General features: G+C 25.8%; 2 protein-coding genes across 4 annotated transcripts in view; both read left to right on the forward strand.

Annotated features, from left to right (window-relative positions):
• LOC111620028 (kelch-like protein diablo) overlaps positions 1-1,130 on the forward strand; it is a 37,657-nt gene extending 36,527 nt beyond the window's left edge. Inside the window, exons 9-10 of one of the 2 annotated variants that reach the window (XM_023361871.1) lie at positions 124-332; positions 415-1,129. In XM_023361871.1, the coding sequence (XP_023217639.1) occupies positions 124-332; positions 415-606 (401 nt within the window). In that variant the 3' untranslated portion in view covers positions 607-1,129. Of the gene's footprint in view, positions 1-123; positions 333-414 lie in introns of both variants that reach the window. The other variant, XM_023361872.1, reaches the window with a different exon arrangement.
• A 4,621-nt stretch (positions 1,131-5,751) lies between these two features.
• Positions 5,752-14,457, forward strand: LOC111620029 (prolyl 3-hydroxylase 2-like). 2 transcript variants are annotated; one of them, XM_023361875.1, is made up of 13 exons: positions 5,752-5,854; positions 5,926-6,280; positions 8,760-8,912; positions 9,695-9,866; positions 9,957-10,082; positions 10,169-10,305; positions 10,389-10,481; positions 12,186-12,425; positions 12,491-12,586; positions 13,275-13,425; positions 13,508-13,622; positions 13,689-13,761; positions 13,845-14,457. In XM_023361875.1, the coding sequence occupies exons 1-13, from the start codon at positions 5,838-5,840 to the stop codon at positions 14,205-14,207; spliced, it is 2,091 nt and encodes a 696-aa protein (XP_023217643.1). In that variant the 5' UTR covers positions 5,752-5,837; the 3' UTR covers positions 14,208-14,457. The 2 variants fall into 2 exon arrangements, with proteins under 2 accessions (XP_023217643.1, XP_023217641.1); XM_023361873.1 differs by having other exon boundaries at positions 5,752-6,280.
• The last annotated feature ends 1,383 nt before the right edge of the window (positions 14,458-15,840 follow it).

Here is a 15,840-nt window from a genome sequence, read left to right on the forward strand (position 1 = left end):
TAATGAAAAAATAGTTGATTTATACATGATTGCAGCTAAAGCATGCATATATACTTATGTAAATTTATAATTGTATTTCTGAATTACTTTCCATACATTTGATTATGAAATCTGTATTTTTAGTGGAAAGATTTGATCCAAGAAGTAACCGTTGGAGTTGTGTGGCATCAATGGGTACAAGGAGGAAGCATCTAGGATGTTCTGTGTACAATAATATGATTTATGCTGTTGGAGGAAGAGATGATACTACTGAACTCAGTAGTGCTGAAAGATATAATCCTCAGACCAATCAGTGGCAACCAATTGTTGCTATGACATCCCGTCGTTCAGGAGTAAGTATATTATATGTATAATGTATATGTGTAAAGCAAAAAGATCTAACCTTACTTAAAATAATGAAATATTTTATTTTAGGTAGGCCTTGCTGTAGTCAATGGTTTGCTTTATGCTGTTGGTGGTTTTGATGGAACCTCATATCTCAAAACAATTGAAGTATACGATCCAGAACAGAATCAATGGCGTCTTTGTGGTAGTATGAACTACAGGCGACTTGGAGGAGGTGTAGGTGTAGTCAGATTGCCTCATCATGAAACTCATTATTGGTGATATAAGAAATGTGTTCAGGCCAGGAATGGGTTAAAATTTGAATCAGTTTATCTGTTAGCATATCAATGCAAGAATGGTATTATTTACAAATGATTCCAGACTTAATGAAATTTTATCAAAACTAAAGTTGTCCAAAATCCTGCTGGAAAATTCTTTTACATGAATTTGAATATTCCATCGATGAAATACAGTAATTATAAATAATATCCAACTACTTCAATATTCAATGCTTAATATTCAGAAAGAATTATTTAACATTTTCTGTATATTGAGATATTTCACTCTTTAAACTCTTCTTGTAAAATAAATTTAATAGGTCCTGCCAAAAATAGATGTAAATTAACTGATCTTACAATTAATATATATATATATATAGGACAATTTAATTCTGCTCATGTTTTTTAATTTGACATATTTGATAAAGTTATTTGAGAAAGTTTATTCACTAATGGATTATTTAAGAATTTTAATTTAAAAGAAGTTTTCTAATATTGTAAAAATATTTGTGTATATTTTACTTAGTTTTTGTCATTTGAATGTTCTGTTAAATGTAACAAAATGTAACAAATTGTTGTCTTTGTACATTTTTGTTCTGATTAGTTATGAATAAATATTAATTTTGACAGATCCTATTGTATGATAGAAAGTAATAATAATTTATCTTTTCTAACTTATATTTAACCACCCTTGGTTCCATAAAGTTATACTCAATGCCCCTGAACCCATTTTTCCTTGTTGAGAAAGGCTTGAAAATATTGTTAGAAAAACTTTTCTATGAAATTCACACTTTATGACCCTACCATACATTGTTCTCAACATTTGGAAACCATTAAATGCAATGTTTCTTCTTACTCATTTTAAACTTTAACCTTTGCCTATTGTCACCATTCAGTGACTTTAATCTTTGCCTATGGTCACCCACTTATGTTTCTTCGCCCCGTAGATTTACTCACCACCCACAGGGAACGGTAGTTTTCCCAGTTTGGGAACCAGAGTTAAATAACTTAAAATTGGATTGTGTTTAAAATTTACAAATTTCATTTACTTAAATGCATCAGTTTAAAATTGGTTATTATATTCTGAATGCAACAGAGATATAAGCATGGAACTGTAACTGTTTTATATTGATAATTTCTAATTTTTTATACTATACAAGCTCAATTAAGGGTAAATTTATTAATTCACATTTTTATATAAACAAAGAAATTACCGAACAAAATATTAGCTGGAAGAACTATAGAAAAAATTCCTTTAATCATTTGTTTATAAAAATTTTATATAAAGCATTTTAAAGGGAAAATTGATAACTAACGGTTATTTCCATAGTTTTATCAACTTTTTGAATATTCAAGTAATCTTTTTTTAACATTTTGAAACTAAAGAGAAAGCCACAATTCTTTTTATAATTACATACAAATTATTTAAATAAAAGTAAAAAATCAATAAAAATTCATTTACCTCTTCAACTCCCCTAAAATTTTATAATGGTATATCCTTGTGTAAACATTATATTGCATATGCTTATTCAAAGTCGGAAGTGGGAAGTGGGCGAACTGTGTATACAGAAGTCTAAAAATATTTTTTATCATAACATTGCTGATAAATCAAAAACTAATCAGTATAATGATTAATTTTTGATTAATAACTAACATATGAAAAAGAAATTAACTTTTTATTTAAGGATTGATAACTTCAGGTTTTCTTTTCAATATTCTATGCAGTTTATTCTTTTAATCTTTATCAAATATGTTATAAATGTTAGATGCAAACAAGAATTATTTACATAAGCTACAACAAACAAAATTACAATTCTTTATAATGTATAATCTCTTTATTTATATTAAGATACTTTCATAAATACAGAAATAAAAAAAATAATAATTTTCTTTATTTGCAAATTATTTACATTTTTTTTTAATATTTAAATAGCATACTATGTAAAGAGTTTCTCTTAATATTTCAAGTTTTATTTATTTATTCTTTGTCATTGTATCTTATTGCAATGTATTATTTGTGTATTTTTCTGTACACAAAGTTGCTTTTGTATTTTTTAATAAATGCTTTAAATTTAATTTCAGTTGGGTAAACTTGAAAATGCTGCATCCTGTTCATATACCTTCCTTGTTCATAATCCTGGACATAGTGTAATGCAAAACAACTTACAGTATTATGTTGGACTGCCTGAAGTTCAGTTAGAGAATATTAAATATTTAGAGCCAAAAAATTATCAGGTGATTTTATATATATACAGTATATGTATATTATGTATGAATATTTATTTATTTTTAATTACAATATATACNTGAATTAAACTAAATACATCTGAACATTTTCAAATAAATGATGAACAAAATTTACACTGTCAGTTGTTAGAATATACAGTTCATTTTGCAATCTATTTGTGTTAAACAACAAAAAGAATCCACTTATTTTATTTCATAAAGATAATTAATTTCTTTTATTGACTTAAGGTAACCCTCTTATCTTGGGAGGATGCAAATAATTGTTACAATAATATAAACATAATCATAATTAAATAACATAGTATAAAACATTTTCAATTTAAAAAAAAATTACAAATATGATATAAAGTTTGCTTAACATTTTAAAATAAATCATACAAAATGAAAACTTTATTTAAAGATTAGATACTTAAATTATGATTTAAGTATACTCTATTAAAATTCCTCCTATTAAATTAATGTCACAGTAGACCTGCTGTAATTAAGCTATACATTCTAAATCCCTAGATAAATTATTAAAATAAAAATATAACCTTGAAGTCCAGGAAGTTTTTTAATTTATTGGATGAGTACTGATGGTTTCATTTTATTTTAATTAGTCACAAAAAATAAAATTGTATTAAGTGAATGAATGATTAACTGAGATGATAAATCTTGTTTAAATGAATTGGAAGTATATTAAAATGTTTAGTCAATTACTTAAAGAAATCAGCTCTTCCTAATTGTTCCTGTTATAGAACAATTAGGAATAATTAATGATATGATTAAATAATGTTTATCAACTTTACAAACAGAATAATGAACAATGTTAAAAATTATTTTGAAAATACATTTCGAACAAAATACAGTATATTGTGCTTGTTTGCATACATAAACAGAAGAGATTATATTTCAGTGTACATGTACAGTACAGTACAAGTTGATTTCTAATATTACATTTTTATCTTGGAATTAGGAAATTCATAATATAGTACACAAGTAATTAAATTTTTATGTAAATGCTTTTTACATAAAAAGCATTATTCTTACTGTTACATCAAACATAGAATATAACAAAAATTTTTAATTCATAAATTTTATTTAAAATTTTAAAACCTTACTCATAAATATTTTTTCATTAAATTAATTTATAATTCTGTTATAATTTTATATATAAAAGAAAAACTACATTTGCCATTAAAACATTGAGGAAATATTAATTTGCTTGCCATTGAAACAAAAATTTAAGACTTACCTTATGTTAATAGATATAAACACAACTGATTCTGATAAAAGTTTTTATATAGAATCAAATGTTTGACACAAGAATGTATTTATATGTAATTATGATTTAAGTTACTGCTTAAGTAAGGATTATCCTAAAACAACTCACATTAAGCTAATTTCTTACTAATTATTACTTGCAAAATCAGACATATAATTTCATTTAAAAAATAATAAATGAATTTGTAGAAATCAGTTAAATCATTATATGAATGTAATAAATTGTATTTTGATTATATAAGACATATTTACAGAAATAAAATTAAAAATCATTAATAGAATGTTTTAAGAAACTTAAAACTAAAAAAAATTCACATAATAAGGATATGGACAATTGTTTTCAGTTTACTCGTAAAAAAATGAGCATATCTTCCTCTACAGAACTGTAATAAATAACTCAAAAATAACAGTTTTTAAATAAAATATGTCAAAGGAATCAAGAGGGGACTTTTAAAGACATATTCAAGACTTTTTATTGCTAACAGAAGCTTTATTATTTCTTTAAAATGTTTTTATTTTAATACTTTTATCATTACTTTTCAATTCTGTAAAATTTTTTTGTTGTTTAAATGTATATGGTTTATTTTAAGTAATTATTAAAGCAATGAAACATTTTATACATTTTTTTTATTATAAAACATTAAAACTGACCCCCTAAGAAAGTCCCTTGATATGTGTGCTCAAAAAATTAAGTTTGTTAGTTTATTAAGTTAGTATGTGCAAATGAACCGTTACATTTTATTAAATGAACCTTTAGAAATAATTTTAAAAGTTAAATTAAAACAAAATCTTTACATTAAATATTCCATAGCGACGTGAAACAACAATAAATTGTATAGTTAATATTTTAGAGATTGAATATTGTAAAAGTTCTAAACGATTAGAAATACAATAAACACATGTTAATCCGTCTCTCAGTTATCCGGCATACCTGCCGTTATAACATGTTTCTCTCTTAAAACCTTATCTTTTTTTAAAATACATACAGTAAACGTGTGAATTAAATTTAATCAAGAATTAAACTTGCAATTTCATAATTTCACAACAGTGCACCTTCGAAAAGAATTAGTAACGAATGGCGACAAGCCACGTCATTCGTTGCCCTTAAGCTTACGGGCACTCAGTAATCCGGCACTCTCTAATCTAGCACCCTCTGTGCACTGAATGGCTGGATTAATAAAAGTCTAGTGTACTTTTATCTCGTATCAAGTTCTACAATGCAAAGAGGTTATTATGTCACTGCGCGATTCACCTGTTGCATGATTTCTGAGTCCTTCACACATTTTCCCTTACAACATTTTCTTAAATGCGCTAAATATTAAATTAACGGCATTTATTCATAAATACGCCTTATAAAATTCTAAATTATTATATTAAAATGATAATTCTTCGTAAATTACTTTAAAAATACGACATTTAACTTACTGAAATTTCAAACTTACTGATTGAAGCAGACGAAAAATTGCGCGCTTTAAATTCATATATTTGTAAAATTTAATGTAACAAACACTCTTATTTTATTTAAAATATTAATTATTTATTTATAAAAAGTATTAATACATTAAAATATATTTAAAAATCTCTCTCGAGAGAAGGGAGCAAAATATTTCCCGCCACGTTAGAGCGCAGACGACACGAATTAAAATCCAACATGGCCGCTGTGCTGGTGGTTCTGGCGGAAACGTGGAACGGAACATCAATGCTAACGTTAAAAGTATCGGTCGGATGTTAATTAGAAAGACGTATGGTCGATTATATTTATCGAAATGTTAAGAATTAGTTTTATTTTACTTATAATAAGTTATCTAACTAGATGCGAAGCGGAAATAAATTATGACGTTTCATATAAACGTGGGATTCAAGCTTATTTAGAAAATCGCTGGGAAGATTGCGTTAATTACATAGAAAATGCCATAAATCAGTACAGAAATTATCTTTCGGCCATTTTAAATTGCCGTTACAAGTGCCATTCGTTTGTTGATACGGAATTAAATCAATCGGAAGTTAAAGATTTGCTTCGATTTTACGAATTAATTGTTAAAAATGCTTATTGTTTAATGAAGTGCGAAAAGTATTATTTTAAAACACGCCCCTCGATTAAGAAGGAAGTCGACAATGATTTTGAAAACAAGGTACCTTATGATTATCTTCAGTTGTGTTACTTCAAGGTAATTTCTTTTTAATCTATATAAATGTGTAGCATATTTTTTGCCTTTCCTTATTGATTTATTAATTACATATTTAAATCTGTTAATTTCAGACTGCTGAACCTCTTTGGCTTCCGGATAAAACATGTGAAATGTATCAATTTACAAATATTTTCGGAATCCACCCAGTTTGGGTCAAAGGTGGACCTCGTTGGACCGTTACAGTTTGTGAAAACGTTTAAAGCCAGCCATGACTTTGATTGTGTCTACTCTTGGACGATATATGGTTTCCGAAGCGTTGACAAGTTTGGTACGAAATGTTGTTACATGCTGGATGATGTAATATGGCTTGGCACGTCTTATACCAACTTGTTTAAATTTAATTCTACATGGGCATTCTATTCAAAACACAAACTTTTTCGACCTGAAGCCGGAATCGGGATTCCAAAACCGTTTGTAAATTGATACATTTTACATGTTTTGCTGGAAGCTGAAGAGCTTTGATGGTCTGAATATATTACATTTCCAGGGTTAGAGAAGTACATTTTGTCAAATCTGTTAAGGTCACTTTAATAATAATGAAATTCACTTTTCTCCTCTTTTTGGCATAAATGAGAAATAGTTTTGTGTTTACAAACCTGCAACACCATCCAAATATCAGCTTGTTAAATTCAGTAGTAAAACACCTTGTAAGAGTGAAAAAAATGGTATTCAAATAGCATTTTGATTCAAAACCTTCAACCTGAAAAAATCTGTGGAAAGGGCCAAAAACGTTATTGTTTCTTTCCATGATTATTTGCTGGAGATTTTTAAGGTGAGGTGTTTTACTACTGTATACATACAATCCAGTCTGAAGAATTGTTGTGAGGAGAGCTCATTAAATGCAAAAATTAAATTTTAAAAATTACATGAGTTCCTTTCTTATTCATAAGCAGTGGTGGATCTAAAGGGAGAGCTATGGAGGCATAAGCCTATCTATCAACATAAAAAGAATTAAAATTTATTTTTTCAAACTTCAAAAAGCTGTTTTAAAAAATACTTTTGATGGCAAATACAGTTTATTGGATCATCTGCAATACAAGTGGTATAAAAGTTAATAAAAGGTACTTATTAATTATTCAAATATTTAAAAATTTTGAGTTATCCCTCTCTTTGGATACTTTGGATTTGTCACTGTTTATAACTTGTCTCATAACGAAAGTAAGGTAAAAAGAACTAAAAATTTTAAATATATCACTATCATTTGGCACAAACTTTCACTTATACATTTATGAGTTATTTATCTTTCAGTATATCAGATTTTAATATTTAAATTACTAAAATTTGAATTGATTTTTTAATGATCTTAAATTTTAAAATCTTTATATTATATAAAATAAGCAATCATGCATAGTTTTCGTGTTTACTTGAGGAAAAAAAACAATTCTAAATTAGGAAAGTTAGATACTTTGTTTATTAGTATTGGAAAAAGTCCAGAATGGAAAATTAGTATGAGGATTGTAAAATATATTATCTCTCAATTATTTGAAACTGTATATTCATTGAGAGAATTTTCTGTTCAAGTAAAAAATATTATGTCTGAACTAGGATAATTTATGTATCTGTGCTTCCTAGTTCTAAATTATGATAATTATTGTAGTAAATTATCATAATTTAGATTTTAGTGATGAGGATTCTTATCATTAAAACACTTAAAATATGTTGCAAGAAGTCTTTAAATAAGTGTAGAGAAATAAATCAATCATTTAAGTAATTATTTTTAATTTATATAATGAATATTTTAGTAGAGATTTTAATATTAATTTTAAAAAGTATAAGTATGTTTTCAAACAAATCTATTTAATTAAAATCAATAAAAATTCATTTACCTCTTCAACTCCCCTAAAATTTTATAATGGTATATCCTTGTGTAAACATTATATTGCATATGCTTATTCAAAGTCGGAAGTGGGAAGTGGGCGAACTGTGTATACAGAAGTCTAAAAATATTTTTTATCATAACATTGCTGATAAATCAAAAACTAATCAGTATAAATATCAGTATAATGATTAATTTTTGATTAATAACTAACATATGAAAAAGAAATTAACTTTTTATTTAAGGATTGATAACTTCAGGTTTTCTTTTCAATATTCTATGCAGTTTATTCTTTTAATCTTTATCAAATATGTTATAAATGTTAGATGCAAACAAGAATTATTTACATAAGCTACAACAAACAAAATTACAATTCTTTATAATGTATAATCTCTTTATTTATATTAAGATACTTTCATAAATACAGAAATAAAAAAAATAATAATTTTCTTTATTTGCAAATTATTTACATTTTTTTTTAATATTTAAATAGCATACTATGTAAAGAGTTTCTCTTAATATTTCAAGTTTTATTTATTTATTCTTTGTCATTGTATCTTATTGCAATGTATTATTTGTGTATTTTTCTGTACACAAAGTTGCTTTTGTATTTTTTAATAAATGCTTTAAATTTAATTTCAGTTGGGTAAACTTGAAAATGCTGCATCCTGTTCATATACCTTCCTTGTTCATAATCCTGGACATAGTGTAATGCAAAACAACTTACAGTATTATGTTGGACTGCCTGAAGTTCAGTTAGAGAATATTAAATATTTAGAGCCAAAAAATTATCAGGTGATTTTATATATATACAGTATATGTATATTATGTATGAATATTTATTTATTTTTAATTACAATATATACAAACAACAACATAAAGTATGAATGAAATAACAAATGTAATAAAATTATGTAACTTTTGCTGCTATTTTTTTCTTATTTTGAAACAGCAAAATCAGTAACTAAGAATTATTTCTCATACCATTATACATATATATATATATATATATATGATGTGATCTAGAAAAATGTACATTAAGTTGGAAAAATTAATTTTTATTTTTTGAGTACATCTTATTATACAGATTAATAGTAGTATATAAGAGAGTATTTATAGCTTAAAATGCTGCTACACATTAGTAGAAACGTTTGGTGTTGAAATCTAAAAATCAATTTTGACCATTTTTTTTTATCTACAGCAAAATTTATTTTTTCAACTTAAGATACTTTTCCATAGATTGCATTACATATATATTTAATAAATCTGTAATAATATAGTAAGCATATTATATTTAGATGTGGATATAATTTATATACTAGCCTATACAAATTACTGTACATCTAATATATATATATATATATATTACTTAATAACTTTTTCTTCCAGTTTCTTTTAGTATATTCAAATTTTATTGAACTAAATTAATTCAAGAAACAAGTTAATTGATCTAAAATAGTGAAAATATTCAATATTTTAAATAATTGAAAATTAATTTAATTCTTCATTTGTTTTATTGGCAAGATAATTACTATAAAAATTTTAATATCTGTTTTATAATTTATTATTTTTAATAGGAATTTTATATAAAAGCTGTACAGATGTATGGGGAAGAAAATTTTTCAGAAGTTATTGAATGGATGGAACAAGCCTTGATAGAATATTTGAAAGCAGAAAAAGAATGTCAGTTGATGTGTGAAAATTCTATGTCTTCAGCTCCTGAAACAGATTTCATTGTATTAGTTGCCAGTTAGTATTTTAATGAAGAAAAAAATTTACTTTCTTTTCACCTTATTTATAATATATAAATTATTTAGTAATAGAATTTTTATCTTTCAGATCATTTTACATTTACATTAAGATGTAAGTTACAATGTCCATTAAAATTATCTCTCATTCATGGTCAACTTTATCAAAATCTTTTCTCTAATCATTATCATTACCTACAGTTTGCCTATTATAAAAGTTAGTGTTTCAAACCTTATAACATTATAATTTTTAAATATTGAAAAATTTAATTATAAATATTACAATAAAATATGACATTTCAGGAAACCAATTAAAGAAATCATGTGAAGCTGTAGCATCATATCTTTTGTTTCATCCAAATGACACTGTGATGTTAGAAAATGAGCAGTTTTATAAGAGTGTTAAAAGTGTTCAGAAAGAATGGTTTCGTCCAAGAGAAGTGAGTATTTTATGATTGCTTTATTGTCTTTATTACATTTCTTTGGAAATTAATATTTATATTTAAGTATTATATACATATAGGAAGCTGTAAAATATTATGATCAGTTAAAGAGGCAAAAAGAACTACTACTATATATTGAACAATCTTTCCAATTCAATGATTCCAATAATCAGGTATGTTATAATTCAATAAATTTAATTTTATTTTAATTTTTTAATTAACTATAATTAAATTTTATTTCTTCATCTTTTACATATAATGTCTGTATAAAATGCTTTTATAAAGCTTTTGTAAAGAATTTTTTTATTGATATAACAAATATACCAATTTGTATTCCTGAATAAACAAAACAAAAATTAAAATAAAAAGCTTGTAAAAAATTCGTTATATTTATGGATTAAATTCAGTGCACATTGTTTTTATACACCAAATATGTTCATTTTAATACTTAATAGTTTAGTACAAAATTTTTATCTAACAACTAGAAAATAATTTTTTGTGTATATCTAATGTAATAATTTAGCCACTACTGTATCTGAAAGTAAAATAATTTAAGTTCTTAAATTTTTTAATATAATTATAATTATTTCAGAATATTATATTCATTTCAAAATTTATTCAAACCAATAAACAAATGTGTATTTTTAATCTGCCATAATGATATTGTAACAAAAATACTTTAAAATTTTATGTAAAGTAAAATTATATTGAAGAAATACAAATACAAATATTAATAAAATGTATTTATTTAATTATTTCAATAAGTCAAAGATTGATTAATTAACGAACCATATTTTACAATTAAAAATACTATTCATTTATAATTAACAATATTTTAAATTATGAAATATGTTTTTAATTATTAAATTAAAAACATCATTCTAGAGCAGGGATTCCCAATGGGGTTGATATAGATCCTCTAGGAGTTAATTGAACTCGAGGTCACTTGATAGTCAATGGAAAAACCAGATACTTATTGTACTTTCGAGAATTTAAAGATAATTTTCAAATAAGACTAACAACAATTACATGGAAAAATCATTAAGTGATTTAATAATTTATTTGATATATTACTCAAATTCTTGGGAAATAACATTATTTTCAATTGACCCCCTTTAAAATTTTTATTTTCTATATGGGAGTCAATATGAGAAAAATGTTGGGAAACTAAGAAAAGTTTTTATATGACATAGATATTAAGAACACAGTTGACCAATGAACATAAACATAATCATCTGGTGTTGCTTGTATCCTTGTTTAGAAGAAGACAAATAAACATCAGAAAATGAGTTTAAGTAAATAAATAAATGTGCTTATATAAAAAAATTACTTATGGTAATTTGTTATCTTACTGATAAACAAACAAAAACAATTTTATTTAATTGTTTTTATTTATCACATCAATAAAATGTCAATACCACTCTGTTGTCTCAACACAAAATGATGCCATATTTTTTATTAGTGAAACATGACATTAAAATTCAAAGATTTAATGAACAAATTAATATTTCAAATAAACTTACAAATAAAATTTAGCTTCTTTCATTAAGATTTTGGAAATTTAATTTAATTTAAAAGCAATTTGTCTATTATTAAGCATTGATGACTGTTTTAATTAATAATTTTATAAAATGAACATTAACAAGATATTTATTATATTTAAATTAAAAAATTCATATTAAAATTTTTTGAACATTTTTATGATTCATGACAGTATATATAAAATCATTAAATAGACTAATATAATATTTAGTTATATTAGTATTTTACAAGAAAAATTATATAATTTTGTTTTGAGATGTTACAATTTAGTCAAGTTGTCAGTTCATCTTGTATAAAAATTTTAAATAATATATTTAATAGGGAATTGTTTTTAGGATATATTCTTAAATGAACCAATTCCACCCCCATCCCAAGTTAAGAATAATCATAATCATGATATTAATATTGAAAGGATAAAAAGAGAAGCTGATAAACCAGAAGAAGTATTAAAATGGGAAGAAGAAAATGGGGTTAGTGTTATTATGAAAGATAAAGATTTAAATGGATCTTTACGATTTGCTGCAGATGGCTTAGCTTCACAAAAGGAATGTGACAAGATGATTTCTCTTGCTAGAGTGAGTATTAAGTTAAATTATGCATAATTTTACTAATTTTGAAGTAAATATTTTAATAAATTCAGGAAGGTGCACTTCATGGTGATGGCTATAATGGGAAGCATTCACCTCATACTGAATTTGAAATGTTTGAAGGTTTAACAATTGGAAGAGCTGCAATTGTAAGTACAATATGATACTGACTATAAAGTAATGAGACATAACAGTATGAAATGCTATAAAAAAAGATTAAGTACAACACAATATACACAAAACTTTTATTGAAAAATATTTTTTCTTGATCAATAATGTGAAATAAAATCTGAGAAAAATCTTTGGATTCATAAATTAAACAATGATAGAGAATTTAACCATACATGAACAGGACAACTTAACTCAGTTCTTGATCTTTTGAGACAAAGATAAATGATAATTCAGTTTCAAAATTATTTTTCTTAAAAATACTTTAATAAGAATAAATTATTCATAAATCATCAATAAATTATTTAAAATGTTATCACAATAAAGTTACTTTTAATCTCAAACTGTTTTACTTTTTTATTATTTTAATTTATTCATTTTTTTAAATTTAAAATCAAACAATTGCTGTAAAAGAATATATTTCTAAAAATCTATTATAAATTAAAATTTTAAAATTGATATTTATCTTGCTTTATGTTTGAGCAAATTTGAAAATTATCTCTGAAGATTTTGTAATTTCTTACAAATGTTTTGCTACTTCCATTCTAATTGTATTGACTGTTGTGTAGCATTATGTCTAATCTTCTCTGGTTGCTTTCTACATGTCACTCATCCTTAGAATATTAGAAAAATTCTTTCTCAAACTTATTAAGTTTATTTTTAAAACAGTTAACGCAAAGAGGTATTCTCGATGCCGCATCTTCACAGATATTTTTAAATGTGAGTGAAAAAGCAAGAAAATACGTTGAGATGTATTTCAAACTTAACTCTTATTTATATTTTGCCTATACTCATCTTGTTTGTCGAACAGCTTTACCAGGTAGGATTAACTTTTTTTTTTATAAATAAAAATATCATTAAATAAATTTTTAAAGTTAAAATTTGTCATCAATATATTTTAGATTCTCCGGGATCAAGAACCGATTTAAGTCATCCCGTTCACGCGGATAACTGTGTATTGACGAGTGATGGACAGTGCCTAAAACAACGACCCGCCTACACTTGGCGAGATTATAGGTATTGATCATTTTTCCATCATATTCATTTTAAATTGAGGATAATAAAAGTTTTCCTCTATTTTAGTGCTATTGTATATTTAAATGAAGATTTTGAAGGCGGTGATTTTATTTTTGCAAGAAACAAAGAAACCATTCAAGTAACTAAGAAATTAATTACAAATTAATTAAACAAAATTTTAAAATTATATATAATTGTTAATTTTTAAAATTTTATTATTAGGCATCGGTAAGACCGAAGTGCGGTAGAATGGTTGCCTTTTCTGCCGGAAAAGAAAATCTGCACGGCGTACAAGCCGTTACTAAAGGTCGAAGATGTGCCTTAGCCATGTGGTACACATTAGATCCAAAGCATAAAGAAAGAGAAAGAGACTTTGCAGAACATGTTTTATCAGATCTTGTAAACAGACAAAAGGGGAAAGATAAAGTATCAAAAAATGATAAAGTAGACATTTCAACACTGATTCCAGAAAACAAATTAAATCTCCAGTCACCAGACAGCAAATCTGGCAGCTCTACTAAGAAAGAACCTGAAATGTTTATGGAGTCAAAAGCAGAAAGAGAACATTTCCACTTTGACTTATAGGCCAGTTAGTAAATCCATTTTCTAGTCTAAAGGATCAAAAAGTTATTAAGCCAGGATCAAATCTGTTATAAGTCATCACCATAAATTTTCACACTTAACTGTTGATCATATAATGATCAGTACTGCCTTTTTAAATTTTTTCAATATACACATTTATATTTTTATATGCTTTTTATGTGCATTTGTTTCAGGAGTATTCTAGTTGCCATAGAAGAGATATTATTATTATTATTATTATATATGTATATATATATATTAAAAAAAATTACTTTGTTGGCAATTTTTTGCAATTTTTCTAAATTAAAATGAAACACTTTTTCCATGTGAAATTTTAATATTAAAAGTTGAACATAAAAGACGATTTTTTTTGCCATTTTTTAAAAATAAGAGAAGAATAGGGATAAGAACGAGTTAATCGACCTTTGCCCATAAGTAAATTGCATATGAACAGATATTACACAAAATTTTTGTAATTATAAAATACATCAAAATGCCTAACAACGAACAGAACCGAATTAACATGAAAAAACTAACCAACTGCAACGCCTTCGTTTGTCAAACAGAATTCTTCTAATTTGTCTTATTATTTAGTCTGTCATCTAATCTACCAAGTCTATTTATCACGACGATAGTGAGGTCACGCTTTCAACGGTTTCCCTATTGCTCCATATGAAAACGTACCCCAGCAAAGTACACGAAGGGAGGAAGATGATGAATAAAAAAAAAAGAACACCTGTAACAACAACTAATGACCAAACGTTAATGAGAAGTTTAATAGCCAAAGACCTCATAGAGAAAACCCCCTCCCTCGTTAGATTAATACAGCGAAAGAGTTTAAACAAACAAAGTTAATTCTTCAAACCAGAATTGTATAAAGGTAGGTACATGTCACTAATTAACTTGTCTTATTCTAACACTCCATATTAAAATACCACGTTACATAGAAGGGGAGAGAGGAAGAGTGATCATTAGCATTGAAAGAAGTAAACTGCCTCGAAGATATTACGAGTTGATTTAGTCCTTTTATTCATCGGTGAGTTGTACAAGATTAATAGTCTGTTGCCTAAAGGAATACATACTCTGTTAGTTTTGGAACCTTTCTCTTCAATGAGGAGTTTTGTTATAAGACTGCTCTGTTCACACCACCCATTATTTATATCAGAATACTTCACGTGACGTGACTGAAAGAGCGCATTCTGTTGGTCCAGGGTAACACGTTTCGAGTTTTCATAACGATTTTGTTTGATCTCCACCGACTTCAAGCGTTATGTGTGGGATGATCTTCTGCATACTTCAAACAACACTATCTATGTGTATACGAATTTAAGTGCGAATGCACTTTTTCTTTCTTTCCAACCCTCGAAGACATATATTCTGCAAAAAGAGTATCGTAACAACTGTTAAAATTCTTTTGCGCGTTTTTATCTTCTTCCAGATGGAACTTGACAGATTTATTGTCTGTCAGCGTGAGAGTTAACATGTGCGAAACATCAAGTGGCTTGTGCTTTTTTTTTTTCTTCTTTCCTCTTCCGTAAAACTTATTCTCTATCATGCCGATCCTTTAGTAAATTTATCTTATTCCTGGCATTTGATATAAATTAATATACTTATGTACAACATTGTATTAACGTTT

Source organism: Centruroides sculpturatus, unplaced genomic scaffold (genome assembly GCF_000671375.1).
Source record: "Centruroides sculpturatus isolate CEXI.00-Female unplaced genomic scaffold, Cexi_2.0 scaffold12, whole genome shotgun sequence".
Lineage (NCBI taxonomy): Eukaryota > Metazoa > Arthropoda > Arachnida > Scorpiones > Buthidae > Centruroides > Centruroides sculpturatus.